This window comes from Taudactylus pleione, unplaced genomic scaffold, assembly GCF_031769625.1.
Source record: "Taudactylus pleione unplaced genomic scaffold, aTauple2 ptg000758l, whole genome shotgun sequence".
NCBI lineage: Eukaryota > Metazoa > Chordata > Amphibia > Anura > Myobatrachidae > Taudactylus > Taudactylus pleione.
Genome location: NW_028285160.1, coordinates 6760633 through 6783652, shown reverse-complemented (window position 1 = coordinate 6783652; position 23020 = coordinate 6760633). Strand labels below are relative to the sequence as shown.

Below are 23020 nucleotides of genomic sequence, written 5' to 3'. Positions count from 1 at the left end.
CTCCTCCATTTTCCCCTCTTCTCTCTCATTAACCTGGGCTTATCTCCTAGCATCTGCTATTATGTATTTTCCCATTTCATTTGAAACCAAAGGTTATTAAGCACTGTGTAGTGAGGTCTTGTATATCATGCTCTACCATGATCTGAAATGTCTGTCCCTAAATACACTATTGTCTAGCAATTAATGTTAAGCTGCATTTACTGTAAAATTTGGCTAACTTGCCCCCCCCCCCCCCTTTCTGTTCATAATATATAACCAGCAAGTCAATTTTGTCCGCCATTTTAATATGCTGGCAAATGGTGCCTGTCAGACTATTAATCACAAGCTGCAATTTCTTCATGTGTGTAGGCTTACAAAAGTATTCTTCAACCACTAGGTTTTGGAGATCTGTATGCATCCATCTCTGTCATACAGATGTGTCCTCATGCACCCAGCCTGAATACGCCATGCAATGCGAGATGCCTGGCGTGAGTGAACCGCGTCGAGCGGTGTAGTGTAGCGACTTTTGTTTAAAACTTGCATCTCATTCGCATCGCAGATGCCACAAAACACCACTCCATCTGTACCAGAGACGCCAGACTGCGACTTTAACCGCTCAGGAATTCGCTTTAAATATGTACAAAGTAGCCAATGAAGCGGAACTTGACGTGAAATAAAGCTGCGGCCGCTGCATCACAGCGCTTCATATACCAATTCAGACTAATTCGCACACAGATGTACAAGTGACTCATATCAAATGAATCCGTGCACACTCATGGTGGTTTTGTCGCATCGCATAACAACTAATATGCACATTCGTGTGAAAAAGACGCTCAGCACAAACAGTCGCACGGGACCTGCTGCGCCGAGAAGGGCTGTTTGACGCCATTGCGGCAATAATGTATGAGGATACATCTGTATATACAGTACTGTATGCACCTGTTTACGCTAATCCTTGATGTCATCTAATGCTAGTAGATATTAATGTAAGGAATGCCTGCTATAGAAATTATGATAATTTTCTCTTTCTTTCTACGATCATTGTGGTCTCCACTCACATGACAAAGGTTTTTTTTTTACTTTTTATTTGAAGGCTGCAAAGTGACATTATAAAATGGGAGTAAGTTGGTTACACTTGTAAGTGTTGCACATTAATGTAGATAATGCTCAGCACTGTCTCATCTGTGATGTATAGGCGTAACTCTGCTTAATGGATTTGATGCAATGATGGCAAATGGTACAATTTCCTGAGTGGAATATTCTGTTGGTAGATTGCCAAGCTTATATTTATTCCCTTAAATCTTAAATAATTGATAGTGTTGATACAACAATATTAAGAGTCAGTTGCTGCTACAAGCCTCTGCTACAGATCTTTTAAGTCTGCCTCACATAATTCTCCAGCTATGCTAGTGTACTCCTCTCTCTTCTATTTTAGCGTTTTTGGAACCAAGTAAAAGCAACGTTTTGTGTGATGAGGAATTATCTTGTACCACACATCTTAGATAAACTTGGAGAGTGCGTTTTGGGCACAAGAACAGGGTTGTTTAGTTGACAGCTTGGTGCTGTATATAGCTAGCTCAACCAGGATAGAGGTGTGTCCTTATACACTATTGCTGCAGTGACACCAAACAGCCCTTCCATCCCCGATGGTGCTGGCTTCCTGTCAGCAGCCCACCGCACAGCCCAAGTGCTGAGTGCTGGGCTGCAGTGGGAGAAGGGAGATTCCTCTGCGGGGTGGGGAGGCAGTGCGATCACACTGATCGCTGCCCCCCTGGATTTGCCCCTTGCTGATGGGCTCACAGAGCTCCCCTCAGCTCAGCCGTGGCCTTGCCTCTAGCGATTAGGCCACGGCCCCCAATGAGTACAGAGTCTTCGGGGCTAATTGAATTAGCCCTGGGGATCATTTAGTCGACGGTAAAGTACCGCGGTTAGTTGAATTCCCCGGATGCAACTTTTTTTTTTTCACGCCAGGTTCTATGTGCTCCATTTACAGACTCTGCACACAGATATAAAAGTGTTGCATATAAAATTATTCAGTGCAGTCTCCGACACATTTTCGGACGAAAAATAAGCTCTGCGCGAGCAGAGGCGCACGGGACCATATGGCATAATTGAGGCTAGGTGTATGAGGACACATCTGTAGCTACTCTGTGATACTGTGATATTGCTATGGGTTAACCATTATATAAGGCATTTGTGTTTACAATACATCTTACAACTAACTGTATTTACATCTGGAGGATAATGAAACCTAAAATATAAAACTATTCTTTAGGAAAACATTCAGAAATGTTTAGGTAAAAGCTCACAATCCTTGACAGATCTATTTCCTTGTTATTGCCCTCAATGCAACCTATTTTTGTTGGTAGCATCTGTAGTAGAGAGGAAACAAAAAAAGAAGAAATCATCTACTGACACAATTAAAACTTTATTTTAAATATGTCAGTTCTGGTAGGCTTACAACTGATTTGCATATATCATTTTGTCAAAGGGACCCTAAACCATTATACTGGTAGGTTAATTGGTTCCTGACAAAAAAATAGCCCTAGTGTGTGTGTGTACAAGTGTACAAGCCGGTTTGTTATATTTCTCTTTCATCTACTAGGGGACACTGCAGATGCTTACGCTGGGGTATAGAGGCGTGGATAACTGGAGCCGGCACTTTAAATAATTTAGAAGTGTGAAGCTCCTCCCCCTCTATGCCCCATCAGCCCTCAGTTTAGAAAATGTGCCTCTAAGAGCTGGTCACATTATGCTGTGCTCCAGCAAAGACATTTATTTTATTTATTTTGTTTATAAGCATCTTTTACACTCCTATAGGTAGCCTTCGCCACCTATCTAAAAGGTGGGGTCCGGGTATCTGGCGCCCTGGTGTTTTAGCAAACACCAGGAAGGTGTGCACAGGGCTCATTACAAGAGCTCCTGACAGCTCCTTACCGCCACAGCAGGTCTTCACAACAAGAAGAGAAGACTGCTGACCTGCTGAGAGAGGCCTCTGGGGACACGCAGTCAGTAACATCCCCCGGCTCCTGCCCCCGCTGCCCGGCGCTGACACAGCATGCTGCGCTCTCAGGTGTGCATAGCACTGTTAGACAGCGCTAGCAATGTCCCAATGTCGGCGCTGCCCTGTGTTAGGGAAGCTGTGTGTACACAGCGCTACATGCGGCTCCCTGCTTCTCCCCTCTCCCCGCTGATACACGCGGTGTAGCGCGGAGGGGGAGGCAATGGCCAAGCAGCCATAATGGAGCCCTTAGGGCATGAAGAAGGGGGCGGAGCATAATCAGCGCAGTCTCTCTTCTATGCGCGGCAAGCGTGGCTGACGTTTTTAACTAATACACTGCATCTCTCCCCTATACAGGAAGTGTGCAGCAGATCTACAGAGGTTGGATTCTCTTGCTCCCCAACCTGGCTACAGTGTGCTGATACAAATTAGGCACAAAAGGCTCTGGTGCATAATACACTGGGGATGCAGGGAATCTGATCTGTGGGAAGGGAGTGGGGTGTGCTCTTCCTCTGTGTCCCAAGCCAGCCTTCTGTTTTTTCTTTACTTCTGTATATACTCTGTCCCTCTGTGTGTGGTGACTGTGTATCCATGTCAAACAGAACAAAGGCGTCTCAAAAGATGTTAGTTTGTTCTAGGTGTAACAACAAACTATCCAAGCTGCATGCTGCTGGGTCCACGTTATGTGATGCTTGTATAGCAATTGATCTACCTGTGGCTAATAATGCCTCACCTGCGCCTCCATGGGCCGCTGACATGGTAGGAGTAATGACGGATTTAACGTCTGAGTTAGCTGAGGCACGCAAGTCTCAGCCTCCCTGGGTTGCTGGGCTAACCAAGTCTCTTGACACCCTGGTACAGGTTATGGGTACAGCTGTGTCCGCACCCTCCACTTCCCTACAAGGACGACACAAAAGCGTCCTTTATCGACTGTTCTCCAGTCAGAAGAATCTGATGAGGAATTCCTCGCTACGGAGGATACTGAGGAAGGGGAATTGGAGGAAGCATTACAGGACGATACCCCTCTAGAGTTAGAGTCCACCTCTCCCGGGGTGGAATCTCTAATTTTGGCGGTTAGAAAAATCCTTAACTTACCTGAGGATGTTATTCCTGCATCCCAGGAGTGTGAATTATTTCATGAACAACCAAAGAGCTCGGCGGTTTTTCCGTTCTCACTGCATCTTCAACAGCTCTCAGTGGCCTGGAAGCAACCGGATAAACGGTTCCAAATTCCGCGCCGGTTTCCTTCTAGCTACCCTTTTTCCATCATCCATGATGGAGAAGTGGGAAACACCCCCTCCAGTAGATGCGTCCGTCTCCCGTCTTTCTAAGAAAACAGCACTCCCAGTACCGGGAGCTACAGTACTAAAAGATCCTTCGGATCGTAAATTGGAGTCAACGCTAAGATCTATTTATACCGCAGCGGGTGCTCAATTTAGGCCCACCCTTGTTACTGCTTGGGTTAACAAGGCGGTGGTTTGCTGGGCTAACCAGTTGATTACAGGTTTGGACTCTGTTACTTCCAGAGCAGAGTTACGCTTACTAGCAGAATACATCTGCGAGTCTGCAGTGTTCCTGGGAAAAGCGTCAAAAGATATCAGTCAGATTAGTCCTCGCATATTTGCTTCTGCTATTTCGGGCCGCAGAGCCCTCTGGTTGTGCGCCTGGAATGCGAACGCAGAATCCAAGCGTGTGGTGGAGGGGTTACCATCAATGTCGACATGCTGTTTGGCCCGGAATTAGACAAATGGATATCCCAGGCCACTGCACCGGCTCCCAGGAGATCTTACACTGGACCTTCCTTTCATTCCTTTCGTGCGCCACATTCCTTTCGTGGTAGAACCAGAGGTGCTCCATCCCAAGCAAGAGACGGCAGAGGTAGAGGTCGCCCACACACGGTTGCACATAGACAGGAGCCTAAGCCAGCTGAGAAACAGGTGGCATGACGGTCTTCCGTCCCACCTGGGACCACCTACAATGGGAGCCCGCCTGCAAGGATTTCAACAAGTTTGGAAACAGACGTCTCCAGAACCGTGGATTCGCAGGCTAATTTCCCTGGGGTACCGAATAGACTTGGAGGTCCCCCCTCCACCTCTGTTCTTCACTAAAAGTCTGCCAATACCTGCAGACAAGGCCAGGGTTCTACAGGAGGCTATCAAGTCTCTAGTAGTATCATCTGTGCTAGTTCTGGTTCCAGAACATCAACGAGGTATGGGGTTTTTCTCAAACCTGTTTGTAGTACCCAAGCCGGATGGATCGGTCAGGCCCATCTTGAACCTCAAGTCATTGAACCTGTATCTGAAGATGTATCGGTGCAAAATGGAGTCTCTGCAGTCCGTTATTGCGAGCTTGGAACCAGGAGAGTTCCTATTATCCCTGGATATCAAGGATGCTTATTCCATCTGGGAACCACACCAAGCCTTTCTGCGTTTCGCCATATTGAAGGATCATTATCAGTTTCGGGCATTGCCGTTCGGGTTATCCTCGGCTCCCCGTATCTTCACCAAACTCATGTCAGTCATGATTGCTCTCCTTCGGTCATCGGGAGTGAACATAATCCCTTATTTGGACGACCTGTTACTCAAGGCGCAGTCGGTATCTCTTCTTACAAATCATGCCTTACTGACATATCAGACTCTAATCCAACACGGTTGGATAATAAACTTCAGGAAATCAAATCTCAATCCATCTCAGAAGCTCCTGTTTCTGGGCATGATCCTAGATACGGCATCACAGAGGATCTTTCTTCCAATAGACAAAGCCCGGGATATCCGGTTGTTAGTTCAGCTGGTCCTCAGACCAAAGACGGTATCCCTCCTTCTTTGTCTGCGTCTCCTGGGGAAGATGTTAGCGGCCTTCGAGGCACTGCATTTCGGGCAGTTCTACTCCAGGGTGTTTCAGCTGGACCTACTAACACAGGGGTCAGGGTCTCATCTGCTTCTACATCGACAGATCCGTCTGAGCACAGCTACCAGAGTGGCCCTTCTCTGGTGGACACAATCCAACAATCTTTTAGCGGGCCGGAGATTCGGAATGTGGGACTGGATCATCGTAACAACGGATGCCAGCCTTCGAGGATGGGGAGCAGTAGTCCTCGGTTATCATTTTCAGGGTCGATGGTCCCCTCTAAATCGAAAGTGGCCCATAAATGTTTTGGAGCTCAGAGCGATTTACAATGCTCTGATAGAAGCAACAGAGTTTCTAAGAACTCATCCGGTAAGAATTCAGTCCGACAACGCGACGGCCGTCGCATACATCAACTGCCAAGGAGGGACTCGGAGTCGCCTGGCCATGCGAGAAGTTACTCGGATTCTCAGGTGGGCCAAGAGCCAGTCAGTAATCCTGTCGGCAGTATTCATCCCGTGTGTGGACAACTGGGAAGCAGATTACCTAAGCCGACAGGATATCCACCCCGGGGAATGGAAGCTTCATCCAGACGTGTTCAACGCGCTGACACGTCGATGGGGATGTCCTCAGGTGGACCTCATGGCATCACGATTGAATCGTCAGCTCCCGGTATATGTGTCAAGGACTCGAGACCCGCAGGCAGTGGCAGTAGACGCTCTGACAGTTCTGTGGAACTACGACTTGGTTTACCTCTTTCCTCCGATTCCAATTCTTCCTCGACTGCTAAAAAGGATAAAACACGAGTCAGCCTCAGTCATTCTCGTGGCTCCGAACTGGCCTCGGAGGAGTTTGTTCGCGGACCTTCGGTCCCTTTTGTCAGACGATCCATGGCCTCTTCCTCTGCGCCCGGATCTGCTACAGCAGGGTCCTTTAGTACACCCCAACCTAGCGCAACTGCGTTTAACGGGGTGGCTCTTGAAACCGATATCCTAAGACGCAGAGGAATTCCAGACTCTGTCATTCCCACCATGCTACGCACCAGGAAACCAGTTTCGGCTGCGCATTATCACTGCATCTGGCGTTCTTATATCTTGTGGTGTTCCAGTTGGGATCTTCCATCTAGGACTTTTCGGTTGTCCCGGTTTCTGCTTTTTCTTCAGACTGGTCTGGATTCTGGCCTTCGTCTTGGAACTTTAAAGGTGCAGGTTTCTGCCCTTTCCATTTTCTTTCAATGGAAATTGGCCCTCATTCCTGAGGTGCAGACGTTTCTTCAGGGGGTCTTGCGTGTGCAGCCTCCTTTTGTACCTCCGATAGCTCCCTGGGACTTGAACTTAGTGCTTTTGTTTCTTCAGTCGTCCATGTTTGAACCTTTGGAGGAGGTTGATATTAAGTACTTGTCTTGGAAGACGGTCCTCCTCTTGGCTCTAGCTTCGGCTCGTAGAGTTTCGGAGTTGGGTGCTCTGTCCTATAAGCCACCTTATGTGTTACCTTGTGTTTCATGCTGCTAGGGCGGAACTCCGGACGGTAGCCGCCTTCCTTCCCAAGGTAGTGTCGGCTTTTAATATTAATCAGCCTATTGTGGTACCGTCTTTGGTGGAGGACTCTGGTGGTTCTTCTACCTTGGATGTGGTTAGAGCTCTCCGCATCTATGTTGATAGGACTGCTTCCCTCCGTAAGTCTGAGTCACTTTTTGTCCTTTATGATGCGGTTCGGAGGGGTTGGCCAGCGTCTAAGTAGACCTTGGCACGTTGGATCTGACTGACTATTCATCAGGCTTATGTTGGTGCCGACCGCCGGCCTCCTTCGTCCATTTCAGCTCATTCCACACGTTCTGTGGGTGCGTCATGGGCGGCCGGTAGAGGAGCCTCCACGTCACCATTGTGCCATGCAGCCACTTGGTCTTCAGCGCACACGTTTGTTAAGTTTTACAAATTTGATACGTTCGCAGTTTCGGCATCCCGTTTTGGCCGTCTTGTTCTGCAGGTGCCGCAGAGCGCTCCCGCCCGTGGGGAAAACTTTGGAACGTCCCCAGCGTAAGCACCTCCAGTGTCCCCTAGTGGATGAAAGAGAAAATGGGATTTTGGTACCTACCGGTAAATCCTTTTCTCTGATTCCACAGGGGACACTGGACGCCCACCTCTATGCTCTTAGCCTGCCTGTTCGGTTTGTTCCATATGTTGTATGTTTTGATTATTGTGTGTTCTCTCCCTTTTTACTGCGCTTGTTCTCCATCTCCTCTTGGTTTTCATTTTCTAAACTGAGGGCTGATGGGGCATAGAGGGGGAGGAGCTTCACACTTCTAAATTATTTAAAGTGCCGGCTCCAGTTATCCACGCCTCTATACCCCAGCGTAAGCACCTCCAGTGTCCCCTGTGGAATCAGAGAAAAGGTACCAAAATCCTATTTTCAGACTTTATTCACTGTTGAAACCTGGTAGCTATATGTGTGGGAATATATAAATATAATATACAATCAAGACCATACAGTAACTCTGAAGGTATATATTTATGAGCAGCGTTGGTTTAAGTATGACAGGAGAATGTCCATTCTATTGATTTGCAATTACTATATGTGCGCGAGGACTAACCATGCACAAACATGTATTTTTGTTATCACATTACATATACATTTGTATAAAGACCATAACACTGTAGGGAAAATCAAATGCAGAAAGCATTTACTGGAGCTAGGAAAACCTGCGCAACAGGATGTTATTAAACTTACTATTTAACTCCTAATCATAGCTCTCTGACACAATTTTAAATTATATACATACTTTTCACTGCTTTTGTTTATAACTAGTTTAACAGTTATGATTGTGAACATTAACAAACAATTTTTAAAAAAATTCTAAACTGTTTTGTGCTTTTTTTTTTATTAAATAAAAAGGATAATTCAGGGTAAAAATTATCCCAAAATGTTACTTATCTGCGTACTGATGTCCGGGCTGGCAGGTCTCCCCCCTGCATGCTTGTACTTATACACCCTCCTAGACCCTTCCAGCATGGTCTTTTTTACGATAAGAAGCATATTGTCTTCCAACGACGCTGTGCTAGATAGAGTAAGTAACAAAAACTTTGGCGGGGAGAGGTTGAGTCTCCCATATCCAAATATTCCGAAATATGGAATTATTTTGGAATGACTGAGATAATGAAACCTTTGATTTTTGATGGTTCAATGAACACAAACTTTGTCTAAGGCACAAATTATTAAAAATATTGTATAAAATTACCTCCAGGCTGTGTGTATAAGGTGTATATGAAACATTTTCATTTCTGTACACAATGTTTGCTTGAGCCACAAAATTATTGAATATATTGTATAAAATTTACCTGCAGGCTGTGTGTGTGTATAAGATGTATATAACACATAAATGCATTCTGTATATTTGGTTCCCATTCCCAAGATATTTCATTATGATATGCAAATATTCCAAAATACGGAATAGTCCATTATCCAAAATACCCCTGGTCCCAAGCATTTTGAATATGGGAGACTCAACCTGTACACGACATTTGGGACCTGCCACTTGTAACCGGGTGTTACGATTTATATGAATTGTCCATTACATGTCTCCACATTGATTTGGCCACTTATTTAAATTAAATTTCTTAGTATTTTGAAATGGTTTCAAAGAGCAGAGATGAACTTTTCATTCCGTTTGTAATGTAGCAAAGCAATGTTAAATCACTGTATCTGCTAAAACCATAGTTTTCTCTTTATAGGTTTTAATGACTTTCTCAAAATAGCCATGTAATCCAATTAGAGGTCATCCGTGGCCTCTTTGACAATAGTGGTCATTGAATGATGTTGCACATGAACCATTAACCCAAGAATGATGAGTAAAGGGGCCTATTCATTACCCGACTTTGTGAACAATCGGACCATAACCACGAGGTCGCACTGTTTACAAAGTCGGGTAATGGATAGCCGGCAAGGACCAGTGATGCGCGTGCACGCTGGGTCCTTGCCATCCCCAACTATCTACTGAACATGCCAGTCAACCTGTGGACGCTCGTCAGGTTCGGCATGTTCAGAGATAGGAGGTCGGGCTCCTTCACTGAATGACGTTCAGAGCGGGCACCGCACCTCGGCGACCTGAAAGTCTGATCGCTAGACGTTCAGACTTTCTGGTCGCTTAATGGATAGGCACCTTAAGACTCGGCCCTATCTAACATTTTGAGGAGCTCCTCACATTTAACCACATTCAGTGACTGAGACTTTTCCTTATTATAAAGAGCATGCAAAACAGCTGGTTCTTAAAATTGCTTTAAAGTGTAAAAGTTTTTTTATTTTTATTTTTTAGCAAATGTCTCATTGGAAATCAGTTTTTAAATATTTGAGTCTGTCGCCATGAAATGTTGACTTGCTTAAACCTAGTCATGTGGGATATCAATTTAAGACCTGTTTATGTACTAAAACAAAATGTTTTTTTTTTTTGTTTTTTTTAATCGTAGGTTTTTGCATGCTCACAAGTGGCAAAATTTGTGGATTTTTGATTTTTTTTTTCTTTCAAACACTTATGACTAAAAGTACATGAGATAAAAATGTTATATTGTTGATTTGTCATTAGCTTTAATGTCCCAATCAGGGTTGCATAAAAATCGAATTTAAAAAAAAAATTTAAAATAAAAAACAAATTTATTTCATTTAAATCAGATTTTTTGGGATTTAAATTTTTTTTTTTTTAAAGTAAACTTTTTACATTTTTAAATGTTTATTTAAAAAAATGGAATAAAAAATCCTATTTAAATCAAATCCGTTTTAGATTTTTTTTCTTAAATCCAATTTTATGCAACCCTGCCTCGGGTATACAGCTTGCAATAAAAATCTAAGGTTAATAAAAATTGGATTAGTTGATGTGGAATGTCCCCAGTAAAAACAATCAATGTCGATGTCATAGACTTATAATATCTGTTTATAATTCTGTGAAACATCCATTTCACCAGAAATTATGCCAAATATGCCACTGAAAAATTGCACTGCACAGTACATTAATAAACAGTTGCTTGCAGCCGTGCCTGCATTTTTCACCTAGTCTTTATCTTTATTTTCTGTAAAATTTCATTTGACTTTGCACTTGAAGCTTGAAAAATTACTTCACACCTTGTTTATGATGTATTTGACACCGACTTCATTTTATCTCCTCTTTACGCTGTATTTTACACCAATTTTCACTTTCACAATAAAAGCTTTTCACTGTTTTAGAAACCGCTTGTGACATTAAGTACTTGTACATTGCTAGGTCAAATGTGGAAGTTTGACAATTATTTTAGAATTCAGGATATATGCATTATGTGGTTGAAGATGGCTAAAAAAATCACGTTTCATGTTTCTAAGATAAATCAAGAAATATGAAGATATGATATCCTTAATTTATTCAATACTATTCTTGGCATGTATGAAATCAGGGATTTTTTCCTTAACTTCAATTGGTAATATTCAGGCAAATTTCCTAATAGAGCTTTGCATTAAATTGTCCCCGTCATATGTGCAGCAACTTTATGGACCATACTAAAATTCAGGAGCTATCACTGAGGAAGTTTGTGTCTCAAGCCTCACTGATGTCACCAGCTCCTGCTGGTACCTTTGTTGTATGTAGTAGGTAGGTACTGTAGTGTCATGGACTAAATACTCGTTTAGACAGTTTATTCACTGTGATACTCTATATTAACTATATATTACTATATTAACTATAACCTCCATTAGAGAAATGTCCTTCTCTAAGCCGTATTTGGCAGACCTGTTTCCTGGTCATATGTTTTACAAGCCCTCATCCTCGTGTATGCAAATGCACACATTTCCAGTGTTGAACAGAGTTTATTTTGAGTCCATAGTATGTTTTTTTTATTTTATTTTTTTAAACCCTTAAAATTCCATATTTACCAGTATATGAGGACAGACACTGACTTTTTCTTATTTATCGGAATAAAATTATATAAAAAAAAACCATAGAAGCAATTTTTACCCATTATTATTCCCTTTATTTATACAGTTAGCTCATCCTCAGAAATATGTCTTCAAAATAAAATTTGTTTCTTCTCTTGAATATTTATGTACCCAAGTATTACCCAGCTTCAGGTCCATTAAAAACTATACATAATATTTAGTGTTACTTGATGTAACATGTAACACTTTTTAAAAATACATTTGGTACACTAAGGATTCCAGGGGTTTGTAAACCTTTTTAAGCTATTTTTTTGTTTTTGCGATTTCTGTTGTCCAGTTGAAATCATCACCATTTGTTGTTGGAAGTTATCTGAATGTGGGGTTTTGGGCATGCTGCACTTATATTTTTCCAGATCTTTCGAAAGTGCACTTTGTAGTGATGGTAGATTCTGTCTATAAAGCTGTGGTTGGAAGCAGAATATCGCTTTCCAAGGATCTGGTTCCAAGCACAAACTAGACCATAGAAAATTTGAAATATGTAAAGATCATTTTCCAACTGTGTAAGATCAACCAATAGCATATTTGCTATAAGGTTCTCCTCCATATGTCAGCTGAAGGTTTTTAAGCTTTAATTTTTCCCATTGAGGTGCACAGTTTATTTGATGCAGATGATCTTTAACACTATTTTCTTCTTCCGTATTAATGGTACTTAGGAGAGGGGTAGAATGTCCAGCCACCCGATTCCTGTAACCTTATTCTGGCTGTATTTCACATCCTCTGGTGTCTGTCAATTTTCACTTTTTATAAACAGCTGCTGTAATCATTGTTGTATTTAAGAATATGCTAATTTTTCTGTTTATCTCTCAGTTGCACTACAAGGTTCCAAGGCAGACGGCAATGGATCTAGTGACAATCGAAGAGCAGTTAAGTCAGGAGATGATTTGCGCCTTCTGGAAGGAGAACTTTTGTTACAGGTATGAGACCTGTCCATTCTATACATTTTGGTCTTTTTGCAAACAAATCATTTGATATGTTGCTCATTGATCGCAGTCTTATTTCTAAAAATGTCCGTTTTGAGTCACTCCCTTGGATAAATAAATTTGCCCTGGTCGTTTTTAAAGAGAAATCGTTCTAATGGGTTACAATTGTAGGTTTAATATTTGTTCAATTTATATATCTGGTACAGTTATTTCCAATGACCTTCCCTTCTCGTGTTTGAGTTTACATCTTTCTGGGGAACTCAATTGTTTTTGTGCACCCATAGCTCGTTGGGAGCTGTTCAGCTGTTGGTGCTGCAGGCAACAATTACTTATCTCAGATTTCTGCTCGCACTCTCCTGGGTTCGACATCTTTGATACGGGATGGATGCTCCTGACACTGACGCCCAGTAGAACAGCAATTCAATATAGCCCGTCACTTTAGAGAGGAGTTGCGGGTGCCTAAAAACAATTGAATCCCCCCCTCTTTGTGTAAAAGTTGTTAATTCATAACTGTACATACCAAGGGTAGTTAAAGGGGAGCTGTCACCATTATCATTCTAAAGGGACCAGTCATGTTCTATCTTGAGCAGGCTTCTTCCAGATCATACAGCAGGAGAGCTGTGAGTTGTGGAAGAAACAGACCTGAGAGCTAGCATAAGAATGCAGTGTAAAAAGTGATCTAGGCAGGCGCCGTGCCACTACATAGCTTACGCTTCGGCCAGCTTCCTCTATATCTCACAGATTTCCTTTTGTGCCACCAGGAGGAGCCCTGCTCTGGAGAGAGTATAGGGCATATACAGCACAAGAAGATCATACGACAGTCAGGATCGGAGGTGTATTCTGGCCTATACGGTCTGCAGCTTGCAGTCCATTAGCACTGCTTTTACACTAGTTTTATTAGAAATGGGCATACGCAATATTGATTCCTAATAGTCGCTAGTCGCTATTTAGTGTTGCAAGTCGCTTAAGAAAGAATTGCTTTCCAGTCCAATTGTGTGGTTCCAAAGCACAAAAAGTTATTTATGTAAAGAAAAAGTAACACGATGAAAGATTTAACAATTATAGTAAAAAGCAATAATAAAGTACAAGCCGATACATACGCATGCGCACTGGTCCCAGTATATAGCCATCAAGCCAGACGTCTGTAATCATCAAAGAGGATGTCTCTACACTGGGATCGGGTCACAGCTTATATACCTTACAGAGTTAACAAAGGGACTAGTTGATAAGTTTCCATTGGTTCTTGCTTCTGGATAATCTGGTCATTGGTCGATTCATACGGTGTCATCAGGGGCATGGCTCAGTTCTCCAACGGTCTCTTTGTGTAGCTTCCCGCCGAACAACTGGTTAATACTGGCTACAACACTACATGCATGTTATAACATTTCTATCCAATAACTCCCTAACATCCATAACTAGCGGACGCATGATGCGACTTCCTTGCCGATCTGCAAGTAAACAGGGATTTAGTATGATACCAAACATGACATGCCCACTATATTCTAAACCTTAGATCTTGTTTAAGTACATATTACATCATAATTATTAGCTAAAAATACCTTTAATAACAATGGTGGTTAACTATAATGTGTGGGAACCATCTTGCATATGTGCGTCTGTGTGTTGAAATAGCAACTATATACAAATGAGCGTCCATGTATAAGTATGTGCATATGCATATGAGCGTCCATGTATAGAAGTGTGTATATATAAATATATATATTTATATGTGTGTGCATTATGTGCGTCAGTGTATGTGTGTTGTGAATACGCAGTTTAGCGCATTGGATTGTGCGACGCAAAGTAGCGTCGTGGAAAATACATCGTCAGACTATAGACTATTAGATCGTCAGATAATAATTGCACGACGATCATAACCAATTATTTGACTTTGACAGCAAAATCAATGCCAGTAACATGTTTTACCCGTAGGCTAAACCTCATTTGTGATCATACTTTATACCCACATGCACATCTCAAGCTCTTCTGCTTGCTGGAATTTTTTTGTATTACTGTCACTCTGATTTATTCCAGTTTTTCATAGAATTGTTACGTTAAGTAAACATACTAATATTTTTATTTTTGTATTGCTTGGAATTAATTGTTCTTGTCTCTGTAGCAATGACATCTATGCTAATTTGGCTGCAGCTTTTTTAAAAAAAAATGGCTAATACGCTTTCAAAATTAGATTTCCCAAGCATTACAATGTGTGTTTTCAGTTCTAGTCATGGTCATATTCGACAAATGAGGCATTGGGTAGGAAATGAAAACATGAACATAGCCACACTGGTACATGTTTCAGCAATTAGGACTTGTGTCATTAAAATATATGGTTAAGGTCCATTTTCTTGTGAAGTCCACATCAAAGGCTGGTGCTTCCTTTTATTAAAATTCATGTGGCCCCATGTTATGCCTCCTATAGTAATGAAGTATAACATTGTATAGCTTTACTGTATCAAAGAATTTTCATTCATTAAGGAAATTGCCGTTTACCTTGACACATTACACATTGATTTAAACTCTCTTTCCTAATGAATTGTTCATGGAAGCGGTTCAGAATAAGGAACTTATTGAATGTAAATTGCCATGTGACAGGGTAATTTCCCTGTGGGCAAGCTGAAAATGAGGAAGAGATTGCTGCTTTGTAAACAGCTGCTGAGAAATGTTCCTAAAATTCATATAAAATTATTATCACTTTGTCTACAGGATTTCTGATAATTAAAAATGCACTAGATATTATACACAGTAGTTTCATTTATCGTTTACAGTCCTAGTTAGCACTTGTCATTTTCTAATGACAAAGATTGTGTTTGCAATAAATATAGTTTTTAGTTATATACTGTCTTACTGATGTCCTGAAAAATAGTCCACGACGAAAAACGCATTGGTCCGTGAGCTTATCATGGATCCTATGTGTTTTCGGACAAAATATCCTATTTTTCAGTCCGAAATAATAGGATATGGTGAAAAAAAACATAGTCGAAAAACAGGGATTACCGGTGGAAAATGCCAGTTTTTGGCCCCGAAAAAATATCAGGGCTCATTAGATAGGTACTGGAGGTAGAATCGACTATCCACTGTATATGAGGTTGTGTATGGACTTAGTGAAAAATTTATAGAAAAAAGCTACAGTTGTTACCCAGTGCTGACTGGGAGAAAGGGGCACCAGTAAGTGGATAACTAATGCTGGCCACAGGCATAGCTATGTGCTAACAATCAGCCGATGTGTACGATTTCCCTTGAAACTCTCCCCGACAGCTCTGCACACGATCACCACACGATCTGCACACGATTTGGTGTCCAATCTTCTTACGATCTCTCCTGCATCCAGACTTTCACAGTGCATCGGGTCCTAGATTGTCAGATCTGCCCTACTGCACGGCTGATCTGACGATGCGATGTGAGACCAGCGGGGACGCGCATCGTGATCGTGAGTGGGGACTCATGATTTACTCAGGATTTGGCCGTATTTTACACGATCTGTCATTCCAATGTGTCGGAATCGGCCAGATCGGGTAAAATATCGCTATGTGTGTGGCCAGCTTTAGAGCTGGAAATTGCTCCTGTTTGTATTATATAGCTTTGATTAGGGATCAAGATTGGATCCACACTGGTGATCACTGTGGATATGAGCACAGAAATTCCTCACGAGTACATTATCTTTTTATTGTTTAATTTTGGCATAATAATATATACAGCCATGGCCAAAAGTTTTGCGAATGACACAAGTATTGGTTTTCACAACGTTTTCTGCTACTATGTTCTAAGACCTGTTTGTCAGATGTTATTATGCTATACTGAAATAAAATTACAAGTGCCAAGGGCTTTTATTGACAATTTCATTAAGTTTATGCAAAAAGCCAAAATTTGCACTGTTGACCCTTCTTTTTCAAGACCTCTGCAAATCGCCCTGGCATGCTGTCAATCAACTTCTGGGCCACATACTGACTGATGGCCGCCCATTCTTGCCTTATCAATGCTTGGAGTTTGTCAGAAATTGTAGGTTTTTGTTTGTCCACCCTCCTCTTGAGGATTGACCACAAGTTCTCAATGGGATTAAGGTCTGGGGAGTTTCCTGGCCATGGACCCAAAAAGGTCAATGTTTTGTTCCCCGAGCCACTTAGTTATCACTTTTACCTTATGGCAAGGTGCTCCATCATGCTGGAAAAGGCATTGTTTGTCACCAAACTGTTCTTGGATGGTTGGGAGAAGTTGCTCTTGGAGGATGTTTTGATACCATTCTTCATTTATGGCTGTGTTCTTAGGAAAAATTGTGAGTGATCCCACTCCCTTGGCTGAGAAGCAACCCCACACATGAATGGTCTCAGGATGCTTTACTGTTGGCATGAAACAGTACTGATGGTAGCGCTCACCTTTCCTTCTCCGGACAAGAGTTTTTCTGGATGCCCCAAACATCAGAGAAAATAACTTTACCCCAGTCCTCAGCAGTCCAATCCCTGTATCTTTTTCAGAATATCCGTCTGTCCCTGATGTTTTTCCTGGAGAGAAGTGGCTTCTTTGCTGCCCTTCTTGACACCAGGCCATCTTCCAGAAGTCTTCTCCTCACTGTGCATGAAAATGCACTCACACCTGCCTGCTGCCATTCCTCAGCAAGCTCTGCACTGGTGGTGCCCCGATCCCACAGCTGAATCAACATTAGGAGACAGTCCTGGCGCTTGCTGGACGTTCTTGGGCGCCCTGAAGCTTTCTTCACAACTATTGAATTTCTCTTCTTGAAGTTCTTGATGATCCGATAAATGGTTGATTAGGTGCAATCTTACTAGCAGCAATATACTTGCCTGTGAAGCCCTTTTTGTGCAAAACAATGATGACTGCACGTGTTTCCTGTTGTCAGCTGTTCCTTTTGTGGCAGGGCTGAAATGTTGTTTATGGGATTAAGGCCCTGATTCAGAGCCGGACGCTCTGATTCAGAGCCGGACGCTCTGAATCAGGGCGGCATTTTTTTTTTTTTTTTTTTTGAGCCGGCCTCCTGGCCGCTTGCTAAGCTGTGGGTGACCACCCACAGCTTTTGCGAGCGGCCAGGTGATGGTCGCGACCTTCGGGCTTGCGACGAGACCCTTGTGGTAGGGTCTCGTCCATCGCAAGCCCCAGTGGACTTCCTGCTCTAATAGAGCAGGAAGTCCACCTACTGACATCACTAGTGATGTCAGTAGGGCCACCCACAAACGGAAGGCGTTCCCTTGGGAACGCCTCCGTTTGTCCAGCCACCCCCCCTGCCCGCCTCCAAAACGGGGTGTGCTGTCAATCACAATCGACAGCCGTCCCGTTTTGGTGCGAGACCCGTAGCGTACGTTGCTGGCTGGCTCTCGCGCATGCGCACGCCGGAGGCGGTGCATGTGCAGGGGGTAAACATCGACCCGCTTGCGATCAGGTCTGACTCAGCCCCTAAATTCATTGTCATGGCAAAGAGGGACTTTGCAATTAATTGCGATTCATCTGATCACTCTTTATGACATTCTAGAATATATGCAAATTGCCATCATAAAAACTGAAGCAGCAGACTTTGGGAAAACCAATACTTGTGTCATTCTCAATACTTTTGGCTATGGCTGTACAATCAAGCGGAAGAATAAACCTATAAACACTTTTTTTTTTTTTTTTTTTTTATTTCCAATACCATAGACTAACTACATAGTTATGGTTGAAGAGGTATACACCGTGAGAGAAACCATGGAATAAACTCATCTGTATCCTGGGTTTACCCAGGAGACGCGCCACCGCTGATGACGGTCAGAACATCTGATGGACGGGGCAGCTATAAAGCCATTGTTACCAACGTGTTTTGACTTTGTTTAGTCTTTATCAAAGCGATGCCTGGCCTCACGCATCCTATGCGATAGTTTATACCAGTTTAAGTGCTAGGCCTTATTAGGAAGTGAGTGATTACCTTTTGTAATGTAAATGTTGAGCTTCTACAGTCCATCCCATTTAAAAGAACTTTAAAGTTGTTTTACCTCAGTGGCAACAGATCCCTAACATTATAAAGAGGGACGACCCCATATCGCATCACATGAAACTGGTAGTTCAGTTTCCCCAGCCCGCTATACACATACCTGGGTTTGCTAATATCCTGGCATATACAAATGTACAGATGTGCCCACATACATCTATCATCGGTGCGCTACAAGTCACGTCACACACAACACGGGAGCTCATTGTGACTTGGTAACACCGAGCATCTTTTCGTGCATCTTTTTACCTTCAAATGCATCTGATTCGCACAATGATGCAAATAGATAGCACAAGCAGCTTCTGCTGAATAAAATGATATGCAGCAAGCCTATATTCTGTGTTTCACTGCGGGTGTATGTGCATGCTAATTGCTACGTTACAGTGTTACAGCCAGTGACACTGTAACGTAGCATTTCACATGCAGATACACCCGCACTCGCTCACAGACCATAGGCATGCTGCATATCATTTTATTCAGCAGAAGCTGCTTGTGCCATCTAGTCGCATCATTGTGCGAATAAGACGCATTTGAAGGTAAAAAGACGCACAAAACGAAGCTCGGCACTACCGAGTCATGCATCGGCACGGCGCAACTAGAAGGGCTGTTTAACGCGCAAGGAGGCTAGATGTATATGGACCCATTTCTATAATTAATAGAAGAGAAAAAGGGTGAGGGTGTATGGCTTGCCTTTGCAAGTTTTGTGGTGGTGTGCTTGGAAATAATTTCAGATGCTGTAAGAGCAACCCAAATGTATTTTGCCTGATCTTGCGTTAAAAACTTAACATTTTGTATTAGCTTGTGTCTCATTAAATAAGATAGCATTTGGCATTGATCTGTTGGATAATGTCATAAGTAATAAAGAAATGTATTACTCTTTTTACACTCCCTTGTTACTGTAAAATTACAATACGGTTTGGTTACATATTCACAACATTTTGATTGCTTCAAAAATAAATAATTTATCTAGTGCGTTTATATTACATTTGAAACTGCAATTCATATTATTATTATTATTATTATTATTATTAGATTGTAAGCTTTCACAAGCAGGGCCCTCTTCCCTCTTGTGCTTGTTCTTCCCTCACTTACACCATCATCGCCTCACTGCCAATAATGGCACCTAACCTTTGGATTTGGCCGTCCCGCTGCTGATTTGGGTCTTATGACTGGTGATGCAGCAATGTGCATAAACCTTGTCTTTGTTCTATAATGTTTTGTACTGTAAAGCTGCATACACACACAACGATATTGTTACCAACGATTTTATTAACTATTTTCTGTCAGATTTTTCAAAGTGTAATGAATGATTTTTTTGAACTACAAACGATTTTTGCATATTCCCTTAATGAAAATCGTTGAGTTGACAAGCCTGACTGAACTGTAAACTAGAAATGTGAACGCGCATGAACGATAATCGTTCATCGTTTGACTCAGAAAGTGAACGATTTTTTCAAACGATTATCGTTAAACGATATCGTTTAATGATAATCGTTCAAAAAATCGTTGTGTGTGTATGCAGCTTAAGTCACTTCTTTTGTGTTTTTAAAAAAAAAAAAAAAAAAAAAGGGAGAGACAGTTTTCCCGTGCAAAATGAAACCCATATGTTTGAATAACCTTTTTGTAATAGGGGAAAATAAATCCTAGTCACAAATAAAATTGTACTTCCTTTTAACATTGTCCCTATATTACCGCTTAATAACATGCGCCCTCATCCTGCTTTGGCAGCTGAAAGTTATAGCAGCAGTTCATGAATTTGTGTCTTTGTTTCTTAGAAACCCACAGGACATTGTTTGTGCGCTACATTGTGTAAAAGATCAAATTGGATAGCGAAACGGCCTAATTTTGGCTTTTGTTAATTCCTCTTACTGGAAGTTAATCTGGGCAAGTCGATGTGTTGCTGCCAATTTTACATGTTATGTTTCTTATCAACAAGGCATAGGCCATGCTGATTGTACTTGCAGATAAATGCACTTTACGTGACTTATCACAGAAAGAGCCATTTTGTCTGCTTGTTTACCAAGAGACCAAAGCAGATTTTTGTCCTTCTGCTGTTTACCGAGTAAATAATACTTTGTTCTTTAGTAGCTTCACTCAAAATATAGTTTTGAACTTTAGAGAGTGCAGAGACCAGCAGAGTGTACATTTAAGGCACATTGGGGCAGTTGTATGAAGCTCTGGGAAGTGATAAAGTGTAGAGTGATAAACGACCAACCAATCAACTCCCAACTGTCATTTTTTAAACACAGTCTTTAACGTGACAGTTGGGAGATGATTGGCTAGTCGTTTATCACTCTGCACTTTATCACTTTCCAGAGCTTCATACATCTGCCCCTGTGTTCCATGTGGCAATGTTTTACAACCACAGTTTGAAATTTCAGTCTTTCATTAGTTTGTAACTTTATATTCTTGCCTCTTTAATCATTGTTGATTAACAATTTGGTGTCTGTTTGGTACGGGATGCCAGCTGAATCCCAACAGGTTTAAGATACCGACATCTGTCGGATGGTATCCAAACTCTCCCCCTCTCCCTACCCTCACCCCCCCTACCCGGTGCCTGAAACTAATCTCCCCCCTAGTCCATAACCCCTAACGCTAACCCTCACCCCGCTACTTACAGTACCTTTTGGAATGCCGATGCCGGGATTCTGACAGGTGTCAGGATTTCGGCATTCTGAGCACCAGAAACCCCACGGTCGGGATTATGACTGCATCCCCGCTATTGGCATGGTGCCACATTATGTATTTTTAGAAAGGTACTCATGCTCTTATGTGATGTTTTTGAAAGAACAGAACTTGGAATCTGGGTCATTGGAACTTGTATGGACCTGGCATTTCAAAAGATTCATGCATCAGAAAATGTTTTTGTTTAATTGCACAAAGTATAAGGAATGATGAATTCATGTATATGATACACATTGGAACTCATATAAAACCCCATTCTGAGTCTGATGCTATGTCGATATTCACACAAATGGTTGATGTTTTTTAACTGCTCATGTGTCTTAAATTGCTAAAAAATTGCACAGCGCAACGGTCCCACAGTGTTAGCGTACACAGTTGCAGGACCGATTAAGATGCATAATCTCAGAAATGTGTTGGGCGTTCCTGGGCGGTGACTAAGATGTGGGTATTCAGATGCATGGAGATGTTATGAGAGTGTCGTAAGTGTATCACTAAAGTGGTCGCGAACTCGGACGATCATTTGCTCACATTGGAGGACATACTCTGATGGAGAGTATCAGGGCTGGCTCCAGAGGGAGCTGTGCCATGTGCAGGACGGGATTCTAGCGCCCGTTACCTGCACATGGACGAAAATGGCAGCGTGTCCTAATTACCATAGGCCACACCCCCTAAATTACATTAACGTCAGGCTGGGGGCGAATCCAGCACTACGTCCAGTAGCAGGGATGACCCCAGCTCTCTTTCTACACTTTCTACATTCATTCCTCTTCTCCATGGCCGGCACAGCTGTGGAGGTGCCCAACCTCCCGAAAGCCTGTGGGGCAGTTCCCAAAACACAGGACTGTCCCGCTGAAAATGGGACTGGCTGGGAGGGGTGCACCCTCTATGGGGTGGCATCCCTGTCCGACCGTACTGGTCAAACATGCCTCGAGCTGGCCCTGGAGAGTATGCACCTAGCATGGGCCCGGTGTAAGTTTCGATGGAGCAACTGATGGTTCCATTTAAAGACGCACCAAGAGGTATTTCTGCATATATAAATATACATTTAGGGCCGTATTCAATTAGGTGCGAAAAGTCAGTTTCTGCGGAAAAGTATCGCAAGTGACGTCATTTCGCCTTGTGAAAAGTTTCCTCCGTACTCAATTCTGAAGACACTTCGCCGGTGCGGAAACTCAGTGCAATGGGACCTGCGAAAATGTTTCGCCTATGAATAGGTGACGAAAAAAAGTGCAGAATTGGGGTTTTGGGGTGCAAAGTTGCGGAAACCCCCCTGCACCCTTGTGACAGTCCCCCAAAGGTAACTGTGTAAAAAAAGGTTAAAAAAACTATTTCATTTTGGGGGCGAAAAAGTCTAGTGTTGGGGGACAAACTTAAAAACTAGCGAAATAGACTCCAGGGGGGTCCCCAAGTATGCCCCAGGTGTTTTTCAGTTTGCAGGTGTTTGTGGCAGGTGGCTTTGTTTTGAATTTTAAAATGACACTTTAGCAAGTTAAAGATATGCTAGCACCCATTTTCAGGTGCCCCAAATTTGCTGGGACTACTTATTTTGATGCACAAATACAGCTAAATGCTATTCTTCACCACTTATGCAAAGACGCGAAATAGCAGCTATTGAGAGCATTTAAGTACCCCAAATACCTGCAGCAGGGCTATTCGGGGGTATCTAGA

General features: G+C 42.5%; 1 protein-coding gene across 1 annotated transcript in view; it reads left to right on the top strand.

Moving 5' to 3' along the window:
- AHR (aryl hydrocarbon receptor) overlaps nt 1-23020 on the top strand; it is a 140218-nt gene that overhangs the window by 77087 nt on the left and 40111 nt on the right. Inside the window, exon 3 of the mRNA XM_088457389.1 lies at nt 12584-12690. Within this exon, the coding sequence (XP_088313515.1) occupies nt 12584-12690 (107 nt within the window). The remainder of the gene's footprint in view (nt 1-12583; nt 12691-23020) is intronic.